This window comes from Anabas testudineus, chromosome 13 (assembly GCF_900324465.2).
Source record: "Anabas testudineus chromosome 13, fAnaTes1.2, whole genome shotgun sequence".
Classification (NCBI taxonomy): Eukaryota; Metazoa; Chordata; class Actinopteri; order Anabantiformes; family Anabantidae; genus Anabas; species Anabas testudineus.
The window spans coordinates 10,565,827-10,591,835 of NC_046622.1; the positions used below are offsets into that span (position 1 = coordinate 10,565,827).

The 26,009-nt window shown below is 38.7% G+C and overlaps 1 protein-coding gene across 3 annotated transcripts; it reads right to left on the bottom strand.

The window, feature by feature from the left end:
• Positions 1–5,120: 5,120 nt before the first annotated feature.
• slc6a4a (solute carrier family 6 member 4a) lies at positions 5,121–25,143 on the bottom strand. 3 transcript variants are annotated; one of them, XM_026369060.1, is made up of 15 exons: positions 25,021–25,143; positions 23,104–23,193; positions 16,047–16,966; positions 14,663–14,797; positions 13,918–14,140; positions 12,127–12,265; positions 11,544–11,678; positions 11,252–11,355; positions 10,908–11,035; positions 10,019–10,131; positions 9,247–9,378; positions 8,656–8,755; positions 8,477–8,577; positions 8,124–8,291; positions 5,121–6,823 (listed from the first exon to the last, which is right to left on the bottom strand). In XM_026369060.1, the coding sequence occupies exons 3-15, from the start codon at positions 16,516–16,518 to the stop codon at positions 6,749–6,751; spliced, it is 2,025 nt and encodes a 674-aa protein (XP_026224845.1). In that variant the 5' UTR covers positions 16,519–16,966; positions 23,104–23,193; positions 25,021–25,143; the 3' UTR covers positions 5,121–6,748. The 3 variants fall into 3 exon arrangements, with proteins under 3 accessions (XP_026224845.1, XP_026224828.1, XP_026224837.1); XM_026369043.1 differs by lacking the exons at positions 23,104–23,193; positions 25,021–25,143 and adding an exon at positions 19,330–19,561; XM_026369052.1 differs by lacking the exons at positions 23,104–23,193; positions 25,021–25,143 and adding an exon at positions 19,317–19,561.
• Between the last annotated feature and the right edge of the window lie 866 nt (positions 25,144–26,009).

Sequence of the window (26,009 nt, forward strand, 5' to 3'; positions counted from 1 at the left end):
AGACACATTATTGCCTTTATTTTGAAAAATAAATACCCACTTCCTCTAATTGTCCTTCCCAACTCCTCTTGATTAGCTGGCTTGCCGGTGTAAAGCGCATGCGCAAAGGCAACCAGCTGTCAAACAGGTTCGTAGGTCCCTTGATGAAAACTCCCATTTATCCAGCAGCCACTAAAAATCAATTTATTAAACTGACAATATGATACTTATACAAAAAATGTACGTGAGGTAAAACTGTATTTTAATGCATGTGTGTACTAAGGTCAAGTAGGTGATTGTAGGCTGTAGCATTAATGCATCAATCTACTTTTTTGTTTCTACAAAAAATCAGCTGCAGGCAGAGACCTGACCTTACATCAGTCATGTGCCTCCATGTTTTTCAATCACCCACCTCTCCTGGGACATAAGATATATGTGAAGGGGTGAAATATGGGGGAGGTGTGGGTGGAGGATGATGGTGATGAAAAAATCAAGAAAAGGTCACGAACCAATATCAACCGGTACTTTAAACAGCCTTGAAATCTGGTTTTCATCGAATTAGAAACACAGCAGATATCAATCCCCTGCCTTCCCATGACCTCTATATTGTAATGTTACATATTCATTTTCATTTACAGAGCGTATTCACAGTGTTCAGGACAGAATGGAAGGTGTGGATGGGTGTGAAACTGAGGTCTATGCAGACAGGAGGCTCATTTTTATTCACTTCATTGCATTATCTGGGTCATTGCCTCCTCCTCCTCCTCCACCTCAGTATTCATCTCCTCCTCCTTTCATTTACATTGATCATCCAATAGGTTTTAGTGTTAAAAGTGCACGAGAAGAGGATGAGAAAAAAAAGACAAATGGGACAAAATACATCAGTAAGAGATTAGAAAGAAAATGCAGTGATTGCACTGGAAAAAAGGAAAAAGGAAAGGGGGAGATGAAGCGGTAAGAGACAGAGAAATGGAAAGAGATGGGGATAACAACAGAGAAAGCATGTGATAGAAATAATTGCAAATAAAGGAGTGACAGGATGATTGATGACTTGTCCTTCCCACTTCCTCCCCCCTTCCACGTTCAGCTGCAGTTTGGGTGTAGTCCCTCAGACCTTACGTACTGTGTGTGTGTGTGTGTGTGTGTGTGTGTGTGTGTGTGTGAGTGGGCCACAGTTTCCTCTCCTGACAGGTGACCAACAGGCAGGGAGAGGTTGAAAAAGCAAGTGTGCAGGAGAAAACGAGATTAGGATTAGAGTACAGGATGAGTCTACTTCAGGGAATTAGTGTTGAGAGAGACAATGCGACTAAAGATAATCCTCCGTTTAATTAAAACTCTGCTCCCCACAAGAGATTGGATCGCAGGTGTGTGTGTGTATGTGTGTGTCACACAGTTTTATTTTCATTCTTTTTTGCCACTTGCTTGCTGCAATTTTTCTGTGAACTACCAATAAATATATTCTTTAAATATACTGTAGTGCATTTTTTTGGTTGGTTTACTGAAATCCTCTGCTGTTCATGCAATCTGTTATTTTATTTGTTCATTCTAGACTGTTTTTTTTACCAAAAATAAAATAAAACAAAACCAGATGAGCGTGAATTCCAGTCCACACCCTGAGCCCCCTCACTTGCCTCCTCTCCATGGAGCTGCAGCCCCCCCGGTGGTCAGCTGTTGTCAAAACAAGCTGTCTGAATTAAATGACATGTTTCTCCTTGAAGCCAACAGGGGGGGATATGACCCCATTCAAAATCAGCTCACAGTGGAGGCTGGCATGTTGATTGCAAATACTCTTAATGGCAGATGGAAGAATTAAACCACTAGATTATTACACATATTTTTATTGACATTAAAGCACGAAAGGGTGCCATGTAAGAACAAGCATGTGCTCTCTGCCCCCTCATCTTTTTCACAGCAGGAATCCATATTGTGGTAATGCAGTTGCCGACAGGAGCTTAGCTTTAAAGTCCATTGATCGATATATTTATATTAATAATGCATTAAAGATCAGTTTAAAAGTGAGAGGGGACGCTCATAGTGATCCCATAGAGGTATACACTCACTGGCCACTTTATTAGGTACACCTGTACAATTTAATGCAGTTCAGTACAGCAGCTCTGCCATGAATTGTACATTTACAAGGTGCAGTGTATATTTATATATATATATATATATATATATATATATATATATATATATATATATATATGTGTGTGTGTGTGTGATTTCACTGATGAATAATGCATTGATGGATCCTTCTATAATGGCTTAAATAAAAACAGCATCAGGTCACATTAAGATGACTGATATTTGTGGTCAGTGGACTTACTGTGTAAAACAAGAAAATTGTTGAAATCTGATCAATATTGCACCATGAAAACAACAATATCTGTCACATTTCACACCAGTTTGTGTCATTGCCTTCCCTCCAGAGTCTGCGCTGCTTAAGCAGTCCTTATCTGGATCCAAACGCGATAACTATCAGAGTAATCATGTCTTCTGTCAATTTTCTTGACATTAATGTGAATCTTCAGCTGATACAGTACATTAACCTGCTCTGCGTTCAACTCATCGTAGCTCTGTACTTGTGGTTCTCTCAAAATAAAATACTCCTATCCAGGCGTTGTGTAATGTAAAACGTCAATTCAGTACACATTCATAGTTGTTTTTAAAACCACTGAATTCTTAATTAATTAATCATGCAATTTATTCTGTTGTGCTTTCAAAGTGTGCTTAGTCTTCATTTGAGATAATATGTATACTTTGAATTAGACACACACCTTTGTAATACATGAATAATGGTACCAGTGCATCTCGGAGTTACAGTGACTTCACTCTCCCCCGCTCCTCATCTTTCTCATCTCCTTACCTGTAATGAGAAGACAACAGATCAAGGACCTCTCAGTGCATCTAGGCAACAATTATATGAACTATGAGGACAGGAGAAGTGAGCAATGGAGAAAAGAGAGAGAAAATGTGTGTGTATGTCACAGAGAGAGAAGGCCCACTCTGCAGAGATAAGATGGTATTCTCCCTTCGTGCAAAATGAGTTCATTAGGGGAGTGAGAGACAGCCACTGCAGGGAATCAAGGTTTCAGTGTGATAACGGGCAGGAGCAACAGACTGAAGGGAAAAAAAAGAGTTTAATTTCCTGTTCTTCAGAGGCAGCACCAATATCAGGGGATCAGATGAGAGGCTGGGTAGAGGAAAAATGGTGAGACCGGGAGAGGACAGACAGAACAAGTTAGAGCTAAATGTCAGGATTTGTCTGTTCGAAAAAAAGAGTGACCCTCTGGATTGCTGTCAAAAATGTTTATATTAAGTACCGAGGGGAGAAGGACAGAAAGCCAGTTGAAAGATATGTCAAACTAAGCTGAAAGGCAGAAAGTCAAAGTGAACTGTGGCAAAAAAAAAAAAAGTGTGAGTTACAGAATCACACTGCAAATGAGATCCCATGAGGAGTTTCTCAAAATGACAGCGACCACAGAAAAGCTCACAGCGGGCTTATGCATGCGCGCGAACACAGCCCAGGTGGACTTGCCCGAATTAATAACAGAGAGAAAAAGTAAGACGATATGAGACTTGGTAAAAGAGATGAAATGAGCCGGAGATAGATGCCTGATAGTGAGAGAGGCTGGCAGGCAGGCAGCATGGCAGATGCTGAGATGACAGGTACAGCAGAGGTGGAGGGATACGCTGGCTGTGCTGCGCTGTTTAATATAGATCTGTAATGATAAGGCAAAACAGAGGAGACAGGATGTGTCCATCAGGCAGGAGAAGGGGAAATTGCCGCAATAAAGCGCGCACGCTCACACATGTACAGACACCGACTGACACACAACTGGATGCACACACTATATGTGCACATACAGGGAATGCAATTAAACCAAGAAAAGTCCATTTTTTGAGTTTTATTTCAAAGCTGGCAGGAACTGCGGCAGCTGCTTGAGGTTTCTTTTCCGCCTCAGGATTAACTGTACTGACTAGTCAAATGATGTACAACTGCACCTCCGTTGTACGTTGGCTACCACTGAGCTGGGATGCACTGACAATCATCCTCTCAACAATAATGCTCATTCTCTAGTGTGCATGTGAAGATAACACAATTTGCCTGGGCTGCTGATTGCAGATTTCAGTTGCAGGATTAATCAGTGATGACAAGGAACCAATGTGTTGTGCACATATGTACACAGAGACTCACACAGAGCTGTACTCAGGGCGATTGCCTGCACAACTGGTACAGGTGGGGGTGCGCTTCAGCGCTGATGAAGCCTCTGATCAAGATGGGAGCCACTTCACACTCTTGAGTCACTCAGCTTCAAAAATCAGTTGAATCATAAAACATGAACATGAGTTTTTTTAAATGACGTTGCTGTAACAGGTTTGACGTTTATCGCAGATAAAACCCTAATTCACAGATGTCGATCTGTTTCACTTTGTTGAGTTGTTTGTAGAATCTGAGCTGGCAGCTCAATGCACTGTACAGTCGCAGAGGACGTGTGACAGAGTTGTTACCTTCTACAACACAAACAGCCACATACAGCAACCTGACAGGCAGCTTACTTGCCACAGCGAGGTTACTTGTCTTGTTGCCACCTTGTCACTTCCATCCTGTTCTGGTAATTATAATAATAATTAGTAATTGGTAGTGATGAAGATCAAAGTTTTACTTTTACTACAGTTATGATGGTAGATTCTGGTTCAGATCAACCAACACATTCTGTCAGTTTCTCTATTGTTGGCAGCACATGTGCTATGTAGCTATGTTGAGCCTATAAACATAGTAGCAGTGAATAAATTAATTGGAAATATAGCACAGAATATAGTAAAGGATAAATTGAGTTAAGCTGACCACCAAGACTCTGCTGAAATGAATGTTGGCCTGTTGCAGACTGTGGTTGCATTTCTTTAAATCACTAAACACTGTTATCTATAGATTCCTATAGTGTTTGAGTTCTACAGGTGGTATTAGTTGACAGGAAGTTGTAGGAAGGTGTACCTACACATTGGCTCAAAATTACTAATTGTTATGTATTTGCAAACGTGTGGTATCTGTGGTAGCAAGTTATAAATGAAACATCTTTATAGTGTCTCATGTCTGTGTGACAAAGAAATACAGAATCTACAAACAGAAAACAGGGAGGTTTATTTCCATATATCTTTATTATTTCCCATATATTTATATATCTTTATTCTATACAGATGTATTTCTTAATACAGACTTTTGACATATATAGATCTTACATAAACATGAGAGGTACATGAGAAAGAGAGGCAAGAGGGAGTTTACGTCCTTCATTAGATATTTTGGCAGGTAACAAGACAACAGATCACATTATAGACACACGCACACACATATTTGAAGTACAGTATACGCACACATATCACGGCATGCACACATGAAGGGGGGTTGAACACCTCCAATCCTTTTTATAACAACCACTCATACGTGCACCAACATACTAACTGAGGTGCATGTGCACAAACACCAGGCCCACACAAGAACTAAACACAAACGTTCACACATCCATGGAGGGAGGAGATAGGTATTCACAAGATACACCAATACCAGATTGACTAGTAAACACACATGTACAGCACTCGCCATATTTTAACTCCTGCTCGTACATACACACAAATACATACTCACACAGGCACATGTGCATACACACACACATTTTTGGTAGAAAGAAAAGAGCAGTAATGTGGATTTTTACACTAACTATGATAAAGTTATTAGCTCTGATCCATATTTGGTTTCTATTACTGACAGTTGCGCATTATAACAGTGGAGTGCTTAATGTTACTGAGATTCAAACAAGGGCCATCGGCACTGTGCCATGTGTCATGTAGTGTGAACAACGTAGAAATGACAGCAGTAATACTTTATAAAATAAATAGACATCTTCTATTGCAGTTATAGAATGAATACACATAGTTGGTTCTGTCTGAGATCCATTTTTCCACTGGATATGGTAACAGTCTTTTTTTTTTTTTTTTTGACGCACACACACACACACATACACAGTCACACACGTACACATTCATGTCACTACCAGCGCTTCACAGTGTAGGGAACTCGTTACAAATCCATTGTTGATCCAAGATGCCATCAAATCAACGCAGGCTGACAGTGAACACAACATGAGTACAATATTTAAACATATTTAGAGATATGAACAGAACAAATATCATTTATTTGGCTTTGGTAACAAATGTAAAAAATATACCTGATTTTGCTACATATTAGAAATGCATAACTTAAGAGCATAAAATAAAAATACAACCATAAACGGTGGACCAATACTAACTGCCTGGCCTTCTCCGACCTCTTCCAACCTAGTATCTCTGGGTTAAGTGCATGTTATACTGGATTTTCTACACAGACTGTATCATAGTTTGTATAATTGTATAAAATATTTATTTTAACTATATAACCTGAAGAAAAGTTTGGTTGCTAAATGACTTCAGTGAGAGTTCTGAGTGAAGAAATCTGCAGACATGGTGAACGTAATGTAGCTGGGCTCTGAGTTTGCAAGTGATGCCAGGAAAATCCAAAACTGAACCAGCATTACACACCAAACGAAACAAAATGACTACATCCTGGCTTCGCCTGACTGGTGTGTGAAAGACAAACAAGTGTATGAGATGTAAGAAAAGAGGCATAGATGGTGAAAAGTAGCCCCCTTGTCCTGTAGTTTTGCAGTTTGTCCAGATAAAGGCGCTCTACATACTATGGCTAGAGTGGCACCTTCTTCTGATCAGTGTTTGGTCAGACTGCGTTGGTGACAATGAAGTCTCTGTGGTTGTCGCTGCTGGGCTCTGGAGTGATGCTTTTTAACAGACGCTGTTTGGACAGAGAGACAAAAACAAAGAGAGTGAATCAATATGTCTTATGTTAGAGACAGACTTCAAAATGAATGTGAATTAAATCAATCAAATATTTAAGAACTTCAGTAGACAGCTGAATTTAAGCCATTCTGTATTAGTGCACAATGCTCTTTTTTAGTTTCAGACCACACAATATTTTACTATTTTACTTTGTTTATAAAGCTATCTGTAATTGGGGATAGCATTGTTGCTCATATTAGTGCAACTACAGATTAGTTGAAGTCAAGTCATTAACATTTTCCACTAGAAAATATTCACATTTAAGGACACATCTGCTCTAGAACTGGGAGGAGCAATTAGCATTCACGTCTTTAGCGAGTTTAAGAAATGGTGGATGAATGGACAAAACACGCAGCCGTCATCTGGCTACAAAAAATACACACTTGAACATTTTGACGTTGTTCGGCCTTATCTGTCGATGAATTTCATCATCACTGTATTCTTTCATGCTCACATGGACACAAATACATGTCTCCTATGTGTTGACAGTGTGTGTCAGTGTCATTGTGTGCCCTGGCAGCAGTGTCAATACTGGACAACGGCCAAAGATGGTCTGTCCACCAGCCTCTTTGATGTATGACCACCTTCTGTCAACTCCCAAACAGGGTTTTGCTAGATAATAACAATAATGATGTGTATTTGTATTTATTATAGTATGGAAGTAACAAGTTGATAACACAAACAACACACCAATAAGCAAATATGCATCTAAACACTGGAAAAAGTTAACATGCTTGAAAAAGCAACACAACATAACAAAACATTTAAAACCTGTTTCTGATTTGGCTACACTTAGTTTGTAAAGCAGGGTGCTCTGATACTGAGGCACTGTTGATGGTATAGTCTCCTTTATCCTCATATCTGGAAACACGTGTGATGCAGAATGTGCCAGTAAAAGTGAGTAGCCAGTGTTAAGGTGTGTGCATCAACAGGTAATATCCTACATATACTGAGTGTATGTACTTCCCCATTTACAGGGACTCGAATTGACAAGGATTCTTTTCTCACTAATCTCTGGCTTGTGCCTCCTCCTTGCTCCTTTGATCCTGATCTCCAGACATGTGTTCACAGCAGAGGTTAGACACTGACAGTGCATGAAAAGGAAGTGAACAGAGGCAATCCCTGTCATTGGAGATGTGTCAATGCAAGAACAAATGTCAGGAAAGCATATGGAGGAGAAGGATTGAATAAGAGGAGAAAGAAGCCTTAAATAAAAAACTGCACATTACATTTATTGTGGTACTAATGTACAGTACCTGCTTGAATGTACCCCTGGCATTGAGCAAGTGGTAGACCATGTATGCAGGCACACAGATGAATGAGGACACCCCGATGCAGTAGCCCAGGACAGTGGTCCATGGTGGATAATGGTAGTCGAACAACCTGACCTCTGGAGGAAACGCCAGGAAACTGATGATGATGAACTGGACATGGGAATAAAAGTAGAGATCAGATATATCACAAGAAACACACATTAGAAAAACATCAAACATCAGAATAAGTAAGACAAGCTGTGAATGGCAGTTGCTGTAACAACTGTATCTTCAGGTGCTTATTCCCCGCTTACTCATTCTACCATCTGACATAACTTAGAGTAGGCGAGCCTCACCAGCAGAAAGCAGGGGCAGATGGCCACCCAGCAGACCTTCCAGAAAAAACCCGGGTAGAAACCAAGCATGACCTGGATGTCATTACAGAAACGGTTGGTACCTGGAACACACACAGAAACATACAAGTACGTGTTAATGTGTGAATGAAAATTGGAGTAACATTATTGTCGAAACTTACCATAGAACCAGGAAACAGCAATAACTTCGAGCAGGACCACAGTGATAACTGCTGGGCCTGTAGCGTACTCCTCAAACAGCTTCACCACAAAAGCTCCTCCCTGAGGTATGACGGATAATGAGGAAACATTTCTGAAATGCTATTTACAAATTACTTTTATGCAACAGGTTAAAACTAATATGAGTGCTCAAAGGAGCAGGGATGCAAACTTTACTACCACTACTATAATGAGGGTTCGAGATAAACAGATTGCTGAGGCTGCTCTAATCTGATTTCAGATAACTCTCAACTGTGGCCCATTACACTACTGAAAATAAATTAGCATAATTAAATACAATCCTTTCTTTACAACAATATAAGCTTTTGTAGTGTTTATAGTATATTGCTTATAGAAATTATTAAAGCAACTATGGACATTTAATTAAATACTGAAGTGTGGTAGCTGATTATCAAAATACAGGTAATGAAATTGTATATATTATTGATTAAACTGTAATATTACAAGTATTTCAAATCTATGAGCATGATGGTTTTACTATAAATGTAATTTTGGCAGTAACCTGTATGTAAGGGTATAGTTGTTTAACTTACATATGTGAGTGTTGAGAGAGCCCCGAGGTAGCAGACACACACCAGGCCAAAAACAAACCACTCTCGCCTTTTAACCAGGATATGAGGGAACTCATCTAGCATAGCTGTGATCACCCCTTCCAACCCTGCAAACTGGAGAGGGGAGGACAGTGAAGAGAAGATGGATGACGATATCTGCAGAGAAAAGCTCAACAAAGGGTGCATGACTGAAAAGTCAAATCTAACCAATACAGTGATATGACACTATTTCAGCAAGTCATATATCAAATGAAGAAAAAAAAAAATAAAAAATCAAATTTGACTATCCTTCATGAATTTTGCTGAATTAATAGAGCAAATGTTAAGCCGATCCAGCGGGAATCCAAGTACACTGACAGGTTTTGCAGTAATATCCTCAGTCATAAAATCAAAGAGCACAGCAACTGATTCGACACTGATTATCAGCGTGTGATAAGAGCCTTACAGGTCTCTCCAGCTGGCTGCTTCAGAACAGATAAACACAGGCTTATGGAGACAAGATCACCACAACACAGTGATATAAAAGTCCTATCACATTGTTTTTGACTGTTATCCACAATGTAAAAGCAGGGACAAATAATACCAGCCTTTATACAAGTCAAATAAGAAACCTTGGTTTCTGGGTATAAGAAAACACACAAAAAACGTACAACTGACAACAATAGAATGAGGTAGATCAAAGAAAGAAGAGGTGAACAACTGAGGAAAGAGAAGAATTAGCAGAACACTGACTTGTCTTAACTTTTGTACTAACCGTGCTATCTAGACCCAACATGATAATCATGAGGAAGAAGATAATGGCAAAGAAGGTGGCTGCAGGCATGTTTGCTATCGCTTCTGCATAAATGATGAACAACAGACTTGGACCTAGAGGAAAAACAGAGATGCACTTGAAAAACATTTTTGATTGTTACTGAAGGATCATAATATTTAACACACAAATAAGACTAAACAACAAAAACAATTGTCATGCAAAATTGTGTGTGCTAAATCCGAGTTCATGCATCTTCCAACACTGTGAGGTTGAGTGGGCCATCTCTTATTGGGAGTGTTTACAGTGCCTATAAAAAGTATTCACCCTCTTGGATGTTTCATCCTTTTATTGACATTATAAATCCACATGGTTAATAACGGTTGGCAACTTTGACAAAATGATTTTTAGAAAAATACCTCATTAATGTCAAAGTGAAAACAGCCACACCACACCGATGACTACTCAGAGAGAGTTACAAACGTATTCAGTCGGCAAGACAACTTCAGAGATTTGTTTGCCAGCAAGACAATGACCCGAAGCATACAGCGAAAGTTACACAGAAATGGTTACCGACAACAAGGTGAATGTTCTGAAGTGGTCGAGTCAAAGCCCAGACTTCAATCCAATAGAGAATTTGTGGATGAACTTGAAAAGTGCTGTTTACACTGATTTCACCTTACATATATTTATTTAATTGAAATTACTTTGTAGAAATGTTTCGTTTTCACTTTGACATTAATGAGGTATTTTTCTGAAATGTTTTTGTCAAAGTTGCCAAATCTTTTGTATCATTTGTGTGTTTTTGATTTATAATGTCAATAAAAGGATGAAACATCCAATAGGGTGAATCCTTTTTATAGATAGTGTATAGGTATGTACACTGCCCTACCAGCATCCTTGGCCACAGCATCCACATCCTGCTGCCTCATCTCAGCCATGTATCCCAGCACAGTAAAGATGACAAAGCCAGACAAAAAGCTGGTCAGACAGTTCACAGAGCTGGTAAGCAACGCATCTCTGATGTGGAGAGGGAGAAAGAATAATAAGTTAAGGAGATGGACTGTGACAAATATCATCTATATAAGACTGAAAGCCTGTAAGACTATGTTATGGTTCCAGCTTTCCAGATATTGCAAAAGATATAAATATAGTATAATAAAACCTGAAATTGTGTTTCACTTCCTACACTAGATGTGTCACTAAAATGTTATGTTTTATTGAAATAAATCTCACTTGTAGCAGTTGTTATGAAAGGGGTTGTAGCTTGCAAAGGCAAGGAGCACACCAAAACCTGGACCCAGAGAGAAGAAGATCTGAGCTGCTGCATCAATCCACACCTTGGAGAGTATGGAAGGGCATTTTATAAATATTGAATAATGAGAAAATAGAAATAAATGTTCTAAAATGTCTCTCAAAACATCTCTGACCAGGGTTCAGAGATTTTTTTACAGAGACAGCAGTGATAAATTTATATTTTTATACAAATATGTATCACAGAAGCGCTATATTGCACCTAATGACTTACTGTAGTACTTAACAGTTTCTCCCAATCAGGTTTGAGATAGAAGACGACGCCTCTCCAAGCCCCTGGCAGAGTGGCCCCACGGATGAGCAACACCAATAGAACCAGATAGGGGAAGGTAGCAGTCACCCAAACCACCTAAAATAAATAAATAAATAAAAATAAAGTGATTTTCAATTAATTAACTATCAGGTTATTCATAGTAGCTGATAACTGCAAGTCATGCTCAATGATAACTTCACTTTGTACTGATGTTTTTTTCTTTTGGTGCAGAAGATCTTCAATCACTAATTCAGCACATTTCTCAGAGTACATAAAAAAATAAAAGAATTTCCACGTCCACGGCTAGCTTCCAGTATCATGACTTGAGACCTGCCTGTTCTTTTCAGGATTTATCATCAAGGTTTGAACCCCAAACTGTTTAATTTAACACTTCCTTTTTAACCAGCTTCATCCTACGATGATGAATGATAATAAAGATGAAAAGATGACATGAGAACAACTGCTAATTGTGTCTCCATCAATCCATCCATCCATCCACCCTAACTGACACCCCCATCAGCCACGCAGGCACCACTTCAGTTACCTTTCCAGACATCTTGACTCCTTTCCAGATACTGAAGTAGACAATGGTGAAGATGAAGAGCAGGCAGAGGGCCAGCTGCCAGCTAACAGAACCCAGCTGGTGCAGACCTGGGGAGAGGTGGACCTGCAACACCTGGCGACTGGATGAAGAAGGCGAGGGTAGAGGGATGTTTGGGTTGAGAGGTGAGGTCAAAAGGGATACAACAATGGAAGACAAGGAACACATTGGTGGTAGATGAAATTGCAATTCAGAAAATAAAAGGTGATGACATAAGAGAGGACAGGAAATAGGTGGAGTCATGGGAATCAAGGAAATGTGGAAGAGAGTACGGGAAGGAAGAAGAGGAGGGGAAGGGGAGGTAAAAGGGAGAATAATAGGAGGTGATAAAGAAAAAAAAAAGTGTGAATACCAAGAGAAACAAGGGATGTTGGGAAATTTGGAGAGCAGATAGGTTAGTTTACACAAGCCTATGTTGAAAAAAAAAAGGAAACACACACGCACAGTTTTGAGGCAAAGAAAGAGACTTTGAACAGTGAGGTTAACATCTGGCCAAAGGTTAAGAATGCAGAGTTTGGACGACGAAACACAGACATGATTTATGTTGAAAACAGGAAATTCTGGCGCCAGACTGAGTTGCGGAATTTGTTACTTTTAAACCTGTACTAGGAAAAGTCAACTATGAATTAACCCTGAATCTGATTCAGTAGGCAGACAAGCATGGTCTAGAGACCAGCTGATAATGGCAAAAGGGAACATCAAGGCAAGGGAAAAGAAAGACGTTGTTCTAATAGAGCTCAGGTTTTAAATTACTGTATGAAACATCTGTGTCTGTAGTCATTACCCTATTTTTAACACCCTGGCTGCCTTAATCGTTCAGGCTAATCGCCACGAAAACAGGAAGGTAAAGCCATGAATAATATGTTTTAGTTTCATGGCAATGGCTATCTAAATAAAATAATATTCATATTTGGTAGCCTAATTAGAAATTAAAAGTTTCATATAATATTGTAATATTTGTCTTGAAAGCCTGAGGGCAGAAGGTGTTGTTTATTGTGAAGGCCCTTGAGGAAAATTTGTACATCTGGCTTATATAAATAAAAAGTAAAGTGATTTATTTACTTGCTGAATGTCACTAGATAGACCAGTAAAATATACAACAGCAAGGAAAAGTAATGGCACTGGTGGAAAAGCATTGCTCTGTATGTTTGATGGGCTTGTTCACTAAAGACGTGTACGTTCATGGCTGTGTTTTATCAGCTTAGAAATACTGTTAATATTTGTGACTTTGGTGAAGGTCAAATCACATTTCATGACCAATTTAGGAAATTGCAAACGCCAAATGCCATATATATATATATATATATATATATATATATATATATATATATATATATATATATATATATATATATACACACACACACACACATTATTAACTTCTGAATATCTGCACATCAAAACTGATATTAGTAATGCAGTTTACATTATAGTTTACATCTACTTAGTCTTTTATTGTACTCTATATACATATGAATGTTTATTTCTGTATATCTTCTGTACTCCTAACCATCACAGGTCAGATCAGCGATTACTGTTCGGAAATACTAATAACTTCCTGCTCTGTCTTCAGCATGAGAGATGTAAGGGCTGGTGGTAAACCTGTCAAGGCTCTTAAACACCAGAACCAGCCCTGTAATCGCTCTCTGGAAGTCATTCAGCCTCCTTTACTTGATCTCTCTCTTCTGTGTAGCACTCCCTCTACGCCTCTACGTCTGACTTACATGCACTTACGTATAGAACTCCTCGGCGGGGGAGGTTGAGGAGTTGGACCATGACACATTATGGTCACTGGACATGTAGCGGTTACAGTTGGCTGTGTTCCAGCTGTTGGTACAGGTGGTCCAGGGCAGAGTGGGCCGAAATGATGATAGTAGATAGTACAAGGCCCAGGCCATGATGGTGTTGTAGTAGAAGGCTATATAGAGGGCTATGATGCAGATGGCAAAGCCGATCCCTGCAAGAGTTGAAAAAAAAAAAAAATACAGTTATGAAACATTGAATTTAGAAGTTTTTTGTCATAAACTTCATATATAATTTATTTAACAAAAACTGGACATGACACTAGTCAGTCACAGAATCAAAAATCAGTGCTGTATTCAAGCTAATTCAAGGTGCTTTTGGGTAAGTGGGTGACATTTCCAGACGACAACAACTATTTACATACTATCACATTTCTGAGCATGGCATTTAGCATAGAAATGTGACAATTTCCATTACAGAGAATCAGCACACCTCACTAGATTTACAAGAAGCGAGAGATTTTCTTCAAGGGGACTGTACTCAGGGGGACAAGGAGGTTAAATGAGTTGTCTCTCAGACTGACAGCTCTGTCATTTTTGTTCTCTCACTGCCAGTTCTCCTCTTAGTAGGCACAGCATTCAGAGTGTCCTTTTCTTCTTACCCCTTTTTAGCCAAGGTATCGATATTAGTGGATTTTGCTCCATCTGTTCTGTTCTCTCACCACTGCAATGGTTACCTTTGAAGATGGGGCAGATGTGCTTCCAGATGGAGATGCAGCCGCTGCGGTGGAACTGGCCCAGAGCCAGCTCCATATAGAAAAGTGGCACACCTCCAAACACCGCCATCAACAAGTAGGGCAACAAAAAGGCACCTGAACAGACACATTAGGAAATGTGGGAAGAAAAGAGGAAGATTAAGAGCAGTAAATCAAGGTAGTGGCAAAGAAAATACAGAACAAAAGACAAAAGTACGGGTAGCAATGTGGGGAAGACGAAAACAATGAGAAACAGAGCAGGGAATAACTGGAAGCAAGAAAGAGTTATAGGAGAACAGTGACAAGTCAATTACACCATCATTAACCTCAGTGGTCCTGTCTAACTCCCATTCAAAAAGAACCTTAAAACACACTCTATAAATATCATTAAGCATTTTAAGTACCTTATCATTTACATAACCCCGGCCTATTCAAAAACAGCAGTTCATGATTTTCCACTTCATCACTCTGCATTTAATGTGCTCAGTGACAAAACACAATGAGAGGCTCACTTCTCTTAAACACTGACAAATGGGCACTACTGCAGTGCTGGCTTTGCTTTTGCTGAATTAAAGTATAAAAGTGATGAAAGCAGAGGACTGAGAAGACTGAGGCCCAGCAAAGCAACAGGTCTAACCTTCAGAGCTTGATAACAGATCTTTCTTTGTATCTCAGCATCAACTTATTTTATGTGCATGCGTGCATTTGTCTATGTGGGCGTTGCATGTGCTTGTGTCTCTTTGTGACATAAAAGCAAAGATAAGGGTTGATTGAGCAGCTGCCTGGGAGACAGGTTATTAAGCAAGAAGAAAGAGACTGAAGGCGTTCTCATAAAAATCACAATTAATACTGTTGCCTCTATCAAGTGTCGCCCAGTCCCAATCTCTATCTCACTCTGTGAGACACACACTGAACACAGGAAATTGCAAAGATTTTATTATTGCAAATTCAATAAAAGTAGAAAGGAAGCCCTGTTTACTGCTAGGTGAGGATTGTGTAGTTACAGCGCACCAATGGATCACATGGACTTTACAAACACACGCTTACCTTTTTGTACCTTAAACTGTGCAAGAAAGTATCTAAATAGAGTGTGGCAATCCTTATAGGTGTACAGGCTTTTTATGTATGCAGTTCTTTTGCTGAAACAATGATGTAGCAGATATATCTCTGTCCCCATCTATCGCCATATGTAATGATGGAAAAGTTACACAGCTGTAAACTTACCTCAAAGATTTTTCTTCTTCTAATCCTTGAAATTCTTTTATTCTAGGACAGGATCTCACCTCCCTTCATCTCCAATTGATCCCATTCCTTACCTTTCCCCCTCGTTTCCCCTTATTTTATTGAAATATCTTTTTCTCCTCACCTCCTCCATTTTGGTAGCAGATGTAGGGAAAGCGCCAGACATTTCCTAGGTCCACTGCATAGCCAATCACAGACAGCAAGAAGTCCATCTTCTTGCTCCAGGTTTCTCTTGGCCTCTCCAAGCTAGTTTGCTGGACCACTAGAGTTCTAAGGCCTCCCATCGGCACCGTAGACCCAGTGCCACCTCCAGGAACAGAGGCTGTTCCCCCAGAGGAAGCTGCAGTACCTGGTCCCTCCCTGGGGCTCTGAGGGGTGGATGTGGTGAAGCCATTGGACACTTGCTGGCCAGAACCAGAGGTCAGGCTCTTGGGTCCCCTCTCTGCGAGTCCATCAGCCAACATTAGTCTACCATTTTCACGCTGAGTCCCCTCCTCTTCTCCCACCATCTCATCTTTCCCTTTGTCCCTATCTCCCTCATTCTCCTCTTTGTCCATTGTCAACATGCTTGTCATCATCATATCTTTTGTCTCCATGGGGTTATGTCGATATTGGTGTAGGTGAGGCGGTTAGGGGCGGAGAGAGGTTCTCAGTGATGATGAATGTAATGTGGCACTGCTGGCTGATATAGTGCCCATTAGGGGAACAGAAGGGTTAGAAGAGCAAGGGAATAGTGCAGTGATGGTGTGGGACAAACTGGGCAAATAACAGGATGAGTCCTTCTTGGACAGGTAGAGGAGGAAATGAATACAAGAACAGAGCTAAAAGAAAGGAATGAGGCCAGGATGAGGGGAATTGTGTGCACGTGGGAGAGGACTGAAATGTGTAAGAATCTGTTGAGCAAGAGATGAGGCAGTTAGGACAGAATGAGGAGGGTATATGAGAGGAAAGATGTGTTTGAACAGGATGTGGCCAGCAGAAAGTTACAAGAATGTTGGATCTTCTCCACAGCTTGCTCACTGTGACGCTCAATCATGGGGCAAACTGCAAGACACAGAGAGAAAATACACAAATAAGTTACAACTGACTGGTAGTTCTAAATTGCATTTCAGTAAACTTATATAAACTATACAGCAGCTCTGCGATGACGTCTAATTAAGAATTTTCTGTTTTTTTGTAGAAATTACTGAGGCCATAGAGTGTGGTGTAATCATACTAGAGTGCAATATCTGAGGAGATGCTTCTAATGTTTCATATTTACAGTTGAGAATCACAGTATCGGGTTTTCTGTGTATTACCTGCAGTGCTAAAGTAAATTAAAAGCTGCATCTTAGTAGGGTAGGACAGACGGAACCAAAATACTTCTCTGTAAGATCAGAACAAATTAGGGGATTGTGCTGTAACATGCCAATACACTTAGCTTTCCCTCCTGTTTCTCATTTCATGCTATTTCTCAGTTGCATAACCTGTTTCAGTGCTTATCTGATTAAAGCTGTATAATGAGAGAGACATTAGAGGACATATACAAGCACTAGCAGCATTTTAAACGTAAAAAAAAAAGATGGTAAAAGTGGAAATGTGGTTAGATGCCAAAGAAGATCTCTAATTCTGAATGTCACCAAAAGTACTAAACAATTATTAAGATAATCATAATTTGATCAGTAATCAATAGAAAGAAAATATTAAACAAAAATGCACAGATCAAAAATTAACCTTAATGATATTTAAAAATGTTGTGTGGCTTAACTAACACAGTATTTACACATTGAAACTATCACATCTACAGTGCTTACGGTTATATCTCAACTATTACTGATAAAATACCACAGACATGAATTCTATGTTTATGAATCATTACTTTTTATTTCTCCTGTACCTGAACAATCCAGATAAAACCAGACCATGACAGATCAGTGATTCTTATCATGAAACAAACAAATCCTGCCATGTATTCACAATCAGTGATGCAAGTGAATTTTGGATGTCCTTTCTTTTTCACTTGATGTTCTTTTGACAGTTCACTGGAAGAAATGTTCATAATTCAGTGCAGAGGTTTCAACACCAGCAAAATAGACTCAACAGGTTGTTGCTTGGTTAATTTGACCATAACATGCATTAAGTAGATGATGTAAACTTGACAGCTTGAAAATCAGTTTGAACAAATTAAAAAAATAAAAAATACATATTCATACTGAGCTATATTCACCAGTAGGTAAAATTATGACAGCAGTCAAGATTATTTATCTGTAGACAGTAGAGACATAGTACAGACAGTAACGCCTACAAGGCAGATGTAGCACAATTATTTCCTAACTGCTAAATTTAAATGAGCTGACATATGCAACATTATTTTAGCACTTCTACATCTGCGTTAGGATCAGAGTAATAAGTGATATTCTGTGTAAAGAGTCCTGAATAAATAGCCTTTGTTCATTTTACACGAAGGTGAGTGAAATATAAGGGCATCCATCAAAAAAAAAAAAAAAAAAGACAAATTACTAAACAGAATTTCCTTTAATAAATCCAAATACGTAATAGGTCAAACAGAGAGCCGTTTAAAAGTGGATTACACTGTTTATAGTGTTAGCTCAATTAATAATGAATACCAGAGTGCAGGATGACTCGATTTACATGGGATGTCATTATCTTAATTAAGAACGAGTGTCTAGCAGTTTTACATGGCACTACACACCAACATCTGACGACCACACAACCAAGCCCGAGTCATGTACCCGGACACAGAGCGGAAAAAAACCCTGGCTAACTCTCTACACAGCACAAACATTTATTTTTTTTCCCATGCAAATCTCACTTTTACCTTCCAATGAAAAGATTTTTAAGTTTTTCATCTCAACAATAGCCTAATTTTCTTGTGACAAAGTACACATCTGACAAGAACTGACTAAGATACTTAAGAAGTTTTAACTTAGTGTAAATCTCACAATTTTTACTGTTGGCAACTTAAAAGAAATGTGAAGGTAAAATAAAATGCTTGTAAAATTTTATCTATAAAAGCAGCATAACGTAAATAGCCTGCAATAGACAAGCATGTGCAGAAACTTTATCACCACCTGAAAAAAACTAAAAAATACAAATAAAATACACAAATAAGGAAGTTACAAAATGTTAAGTTTTAAATCTTCCATGTTCTGTTAAAAAAGATAAAAAAGTAATAGTAATAATAAAACGTGATTTCTGTGTAGAAGGACTGAAAGAGAGAAAAATACTAAATGCTGTTAGAAAACAAATCAAATAAACGTACCAGAACCCTTTGGAACCATCTCTTATCTTTCCGAACTCTGTTTAAACTTAGAAATCCTTAGTCACAACGCTCTGAGGTAAATACACAGCAACAGTATAGTAACGGCACCAATAGTATCTTATCCCAACTTACTTGCATACATTACCTTTCCAGAAGGTAAAAAGGACAAGTAGAACCTGTGGCGACTAAAACAAACACAAACAGCAGCAGCTGCAGCAACTTCTACCCAAAACTTAAAGAATCCCGTGGTATTGGAAAAACTTGCCAGAGAAACAGCATGCACTAGCACATCAGGACGCGTTTGCCCATTGAGCTTTCAAACCTCTCTCATTTCTCTCTCTCTCGCCCTCCCTTGTTGTCCCTCTCTCACTGACTTGCAACTGCACACACATACACTTACACACATGCAGTGTTCAATACGCACAGCCGTGCAGACGTACAGTATGCACAGAAGGATGCAGACAGAAGATACTGGACAAACATTGTGCAAGAACAGGCATGCACACTTAGAGGTTTGCCTTGATATAGTAATAATACAAACACCAGTATTGAACTTTAGCACGGTTCTGATGCATATGATCATGGTAGAACTGTCATTAAAGCATGAGCGCAAACACACACCAAGATTTAAATGGCTGTGTGGCAATGTGGGGCTCTGTGTCAGGGTGCTACTCACTATTGCTATGCTTTGACCCTTCTGCTGATAATGTGTGTATCTTCTTCTACTTCTTTTAACCACTAGTTAATTTATGAGTTTATTTATGAGTTTATGAGTGCCTGCATTGAACTTAGACAACCATGGTACTAAAGGTTATCACTGACTTTTTGGAAAAGTACATCCGTTGTTCAGTCTACAAACAGAAAAAAAGCTGGTTTAACACGCTGTTACAGTGAAAGTTACTGTGCCGCCGTTGTAAGTGCTGAGAATCTCTCAATCATCTTGTTGTCTGTACTCAGTGCGAGGCTGTGGAGTTACCGTGCCGCTCCCAGGACTGACTACATGTAGTCATCCTTGCCTCTCTAAACTCCCCCGTTACTTCTGCAATTTAAGCCTTTTTTCTTCTCCTGTTTTAAATATATAAGCAGACTATTAAAAAGGACTAAACTGCAGAGTAGAAGATTAAAACAAACAAACAAAAACAAAAGAGGACAACTGTGTGTTGTATTCAGACTTTCAGACAGATACAAGCGCACTTGGGCACACATACCTTTATATGCATATCCATGTTGCATAAACCATATTTGCAATCACATGGTTGACCTTGAGCAATCCTTACTGTTATTTATGAAATGTTGAGTGAGTAATTAAACCATATTTCATACTGGAATTTGAGATACCCTCATGATGAACTGTGTATCGGCTCATGAGCATTTTGCTTTTTAAATCCCTGTATGCCTGCTCAGTATATCTTTCACGGTAAAACAACACATAAAGCTTTAGGCTCTGTGCCAACTTTTGTAACCTAGCCATTTTTAAAACAAAGACCAACACCCTCTGGTGTGGAGCATAAATGTCAGGAATGACTGAGTAAAAATAAAGTGCTTATCAGAGTCTGCTTTGGCAAATCTCAGGGGGTTTCCTGAATCATTTTTGGACTCTTGACAGAAGTAGACTTTTAGCACTAATAGCCAACTTTCCTTCTCTATTAGAACTGATAGAAGGCTTAACACTGGTATGTGAAAAAATAACTAAGGCTAAAAAAATGTACAAAATAATACTCTTATCATAATTTGGCTCTCTATCCATCTCAGTCTTGTTAATAGGGTCTTGCTAATAGACAATGTTTTGAAGTGAAACAATTTAAAGTGTTAGATATGCAGAAAAAACTGTTTGCATTTCTTTACTGCATTATCTGCTTACTTTTTACTAAACTAGTCAATTTACTTGTTTATCAAAACTATTTTTTTCTCTAAGCCAATTGATAGCTCTAGAAAATGTCCACATAGGAATTATAAATAAATTAATTAACAATGTCAAGTCAAACAAACACAAACATTTAACCTTTTCCCCCTTTTCAATTGTTTTGCTTTGTTATATTGTTATAGGAGTGAAATACAGTATATTTACTCATTTAATTTAAAGTTGATTAAAACTACAACAATAGAAAAAAAACTTTAGGATGGATTTGCTCTAAATAAAGTACATAAAACCATTGTCTGCCTTCTGCACATTAAAATATATCTCCGCCTGTAGCTGAAAAAAATTCTCCAGGCGACATCATCTGCATGCCTGATGATTAAAGATTTATCTAGATGATGTCATATAGAAACAGAGAGATCTTTTAATATAGAGAAGGCAGAGTGACATTTAAAAGCATTAATATAAATCTAACAAACACTACAGGAAACAAATTGGAAGAGTTGACCTTTATGGTTCAGGTCTCTTTTTTTATATTTGAATATTATGCATATTTATTTATCTTATGACATTTTATTTGGTGTTTTTTCTAAGCTGTAATGTGCTTTCACTCAAATCTCAGTTGTTTAGGATCTTGCATAGATAAACACATGTGACCTGAAAACATCTGTTGCTCACACATATAGGAACACTCTCTCTTCCCTGCACACCCACGCAGAATCAGAACCTTTGTCTTATTCACTTACACACAAAGAGCACAAAGAGCAAAGCAGCCCTATGCACTTTACAACATACAAAGATACATTAGGAGGGTACAGAGACATAAAGCAAACTCGAAATAATTCATGAAATCTTTTTTTGCACCATAGGTCTTATACTGTGCTCCACAAGTGCTATACTTTCTCATGCCCGTCTGACATCATGTCAACTTGAGCCCTGGCTAATTGAAAAATAAACAGTGCAGGCAGACATGAGAGAAGACCGTTTAGTGCATTAGTTGCTACTCTGAAAGCATCTACACTTCCCGTCAAATCTGCATAAACAACACTTAACTAGTCAGTGGAACTTGTAGTACTTTAAGAGGAAACTGCTCCCAGGATTAAAAAAATATTTGTGGCTTTTACATGTCCCAGACTGAGGGCAGCCTAATCAGTAGACAAACACATTTTAAGTGGCAAATTGTCAATTCAATTCAATTTTATTTGTATAGCGCCAAATCACAACAGAAGTCGTCTCAAGGCACTTTGCAGCGTTTAAGGTTTAAGACCGTACTGTATTTAGAAATATATAGAAACCCCAACAACCCCACTTGAGTAAGCACTAGGTGACACTGGAGAGGAAGAACTCCCTTTAGAGGAAGAAACCTCCAGCAGAACCAGGCTCATTGTGGGCGGCCATCTGCCTCGGCCAGCAATTGTCAAGACATGCACAGTAACCTGCCTTGGAGGCAAGATTTACTTCCATTTTCCAAGTAGTGGTTACATTACAAGTTGGGAAATGTGGGAAATGTTAATGTTAATGCTTTTTCTGAGACTGTGTTAAATCTGTCGTTGGCCTGTCATGCTGCCAAGACAACTCTGAAATACATAAACATTCAAAATGATTTTCAGCATTTACTTGTTCTGTATCTGTTACATAACGTTGGAGTTACTGCTGTTTACCTTCATTAGACTCCTGCAGCTATTATATAGACTGTAACCTAACCCATACAGATTCTCAAATCCCTGACTTGATTTGATTCAGCAGTTTCAACATTAACTTCCCTACAACTTCCAAGAACATTACTGAAACATAGTCTCTCATCCTAGTCTGTACCACTAATCTCCTCTGTGTTTTCACTTACACATGATATTACAATGCAAATAATCCAATATTGTTACAAGCAGTAATCTGCAAGGCAAGAGAGGATACATTGAGCAAGAACAAGACCCCAAAACACTGAGCATTCCTGATTATGGCAGCTACAGGGTGTGCTTACTTTCCATCAAAATATTGCTTGTCATTGCCTTCACCTGTTAGAGTAGTGGTTAAGATGCATACAATACTTTGATTACAACATACCTGGTTCGATTCCAACCACGAACTTTGATGCACGTAATCCTTCTCTGCCTCTTCCTCACCATTTTTGTCTGCATATATACTGTAATCTGTCTAGTAAAGGTAAGAATACAAACAAATTGTTTAAAAAAAATTATTATCATTAGAAGAAAAGGTTCAATAGGCTGCCAGGGACATGAGACTAGATGCCATCAGACTGATAGACTGTCGTACCACTATGTAGCAAAATGAAAGGTTGCCAGCACACCTTAGGGGCTTAACGCCTTACTTAGACATCATTTACTGACATAAACTCTCTCTGGGATGGGCCACTAGCCTTCAACCTCTCAGTTGCAATGTGTGTGCAGCCACTAAAAATAAAGACAATCCATAGAGCAGCCAAGGACAGATTATGGGGTATTGCTGATCTAAGCCTAATGATGACAAAGGTTCAAATACTACAGGTTCAACAGGGATATCATGGACAGTAAACATTACATAACTGTACTATAAAGGATAAAGACGTCTGAAACTTGGAAACTACTGGCGCAGTGTTTATTACAGAACACATTTTTTTCTCAATTTAACAATTGACTAGACATCAGATTAACAAATGAATCAAATGTCAACACGCCTCTTTACGCAAGACAGGATTACCATGCTTAAAAAGCAAGCCAGGCAATCACTAACAATGACAATGCCAAGAGTACATGAAAAGGCAAGAAGCAAACCTGTTATTGTTCTTTGGTGCCAGATGATGTTGAAATGCATTTGGCATTATGCACCCGAACCAATGGACTAAGTCATCCTTATCCTAATAGGTTTTAGTGATTCTGTGCTATACTGAATTGTAGTGGAAAGGCCACCTGTCATTGCAAACATCACCACCTTGGTAAATATGTGACAAATGATTATTAGGGTATAGGTTTTGTGCTGTAAATAAGCAAAATCTCACTTTCTGCAAGTTAGGTTTTTTTTTATTTCTGAGCTGAAAAGTGTAGTACCAGCAACCACCATGCTAATCAGTAAAAACTACAGTATCAGTACAGCTACTATCTATTCAGTAACCGGAGAAACAACGTTTCTGTACAAGTCTGTACTGTAATGAGTTTAATGTATAATATGACATGACCCTCATTAAATAACTAATTGTCAAACCTATGTAAGTGCACATTTAAAGCTAAAAATTGAATGGCCTTATATTAGTATCTAAGACTGAGTTAAGCAAATAACATGAGACATGGGTCTCTACACACATCTAGATTACATTTAAAACAACCACATGATACACCCCTGTCATGTCCACCTTTAACTAGTGATAAGTTGACACTTTTATTTTATTTAATAGAGGATTACAGCAATAATTCAGCTGACAGGCCAACTGTTGGGAGGCCAGAGGTAATCTTTACTTTTATAGGAGTGTTTTAAAGCAGGAAGAGTTGCAAATGATTTCAGTTTGCAAAGGAAGTGCTCTACATTTCACCTGGCTGTTCTGTGTAAAAATTAATGAGTGTTGTTGAAGTATGGCCTTTTCCTGCTTTTAACATTACCAGATATCCAATCAGGGGGATGCAGACGTAGGATACAATAACAAAGACATGAATGCATGCATCTACATGACTAATTAGTACGCTTACTTATACTGCTTTTCAAGTTGAAAACTTGTAGGTTATTGAAAATATTGTACAAATAATAAAGCTTAGTAAATGCAATGATGGTAAGTGAGATGCAGGCACTGTTAAAAGACATCAATTTAGTATATTGCACCTCATGTTACTATACTATGCTTACAGACATACACTACATATGTACATATCCTACATAGATGACTATCAACATTAATTTATAGTCCAGAACGGAATGGGGTAAACAGTGATTGTAAATGATGACCCTGCTGGTAATGAAATTAGGGGTTGTAAAAGACAGGCAGTGTGATCTTACCTTGATATTTTTAGCAGGAAAGCCTGTGTTGTCCATGAAGCATCTGGTCATCTAGTGTCCAAGACGTCGCCTATCAACGCAGACTAAACCCAATCACACAAATCACACATGCCTGGGCTTACAGCGGGCCGTATTCTGCTCTGCTTGGCTTAAGACACAAACACACATACTCAAGCATGCATGCACCCACTCACACACGCTGAGCTTTAGAAAAGGATCCTTGCCCCTAATCCAAGACTTGATGCATATTTATAAGAGGGCCAAAGAGGAATAAGAGACGAATACAAATACATAAATTAAGTTGTGGAATGCAGGAATTTATCAAGGTGAAACATACATATGAAGTTTGTTTGAGTGTGTGAGAAAGATTATTTAAGTCCTAGCCTGTTTGTGTCGTGTTCTAACTAACCCATTTACAGCCACCTCCAACCTACTGGGCCAAAAGGCACCATGCCAGATACAGTAGTATGGTTGGTCTACTTAGCCTTCATTGTGTGTGCAGTGAAAGGGAGAGAAATATATAAAGGTAAAAAAAAGGGAGGCCTGAATAAGACAGACAGCACAGTCACCGTAAAGTTGACATTACATCATAATCACTGCGTCCTCTTTTTGTCTGTCTCACACACATCATCCAGTCTCTCCTTGTTAAAAGCCAGCCTGTGTGTAAGTGTTATAACGTCATTCCAATCAGCATCAGCTGAAGTACTAGGTTAATCCTCATTGCTACACACACAAATCCACACACACACACAAATCCACACTAAAAAAGGGATAAAGAGAGGAAAAAAATGAAAGGGAATAATGAGACCAGGTGTTTGATGAACAGTCCTCTATGGTTCAATGGTGGGCTAATTCCTCCTTTCAAACACAAATAGCTGGACATGGAAGTTATCATAAGCCTCATTTTTGATGCCAGGACTTGTAAACTTTTCTTTTCTTTTCTTTTCTTTTAAATTGTTAAGCACTTTGGTCAGTCTGCTGTTTTAAAA

Excerpts from the sequence above, each read along its gene's own strand:
- slc6a4a (XM_026369060.1), bottom strand. The coding sequence starts at position 16,518 with ATGGAGACAAAAGATATGATGATGACAAGCATGTTGACAATGGACAAA. Across the intron at positions 12,266-13,917 it reads CCCGCCGAGGAGTTCTATAC|TCGCCAGGTGTTGCAGGTCC; the intron begins GTAAGTGCATGT and ends TTCTTCATCCAG. Across the intron at positions 8,756-9,246 it reads CTCTCTCAACACTCACATAT|GGAGGAGCTTTTGTGGTGAA; the intron begins GTAAGTTAAACA and ends GTCATACCTCAG.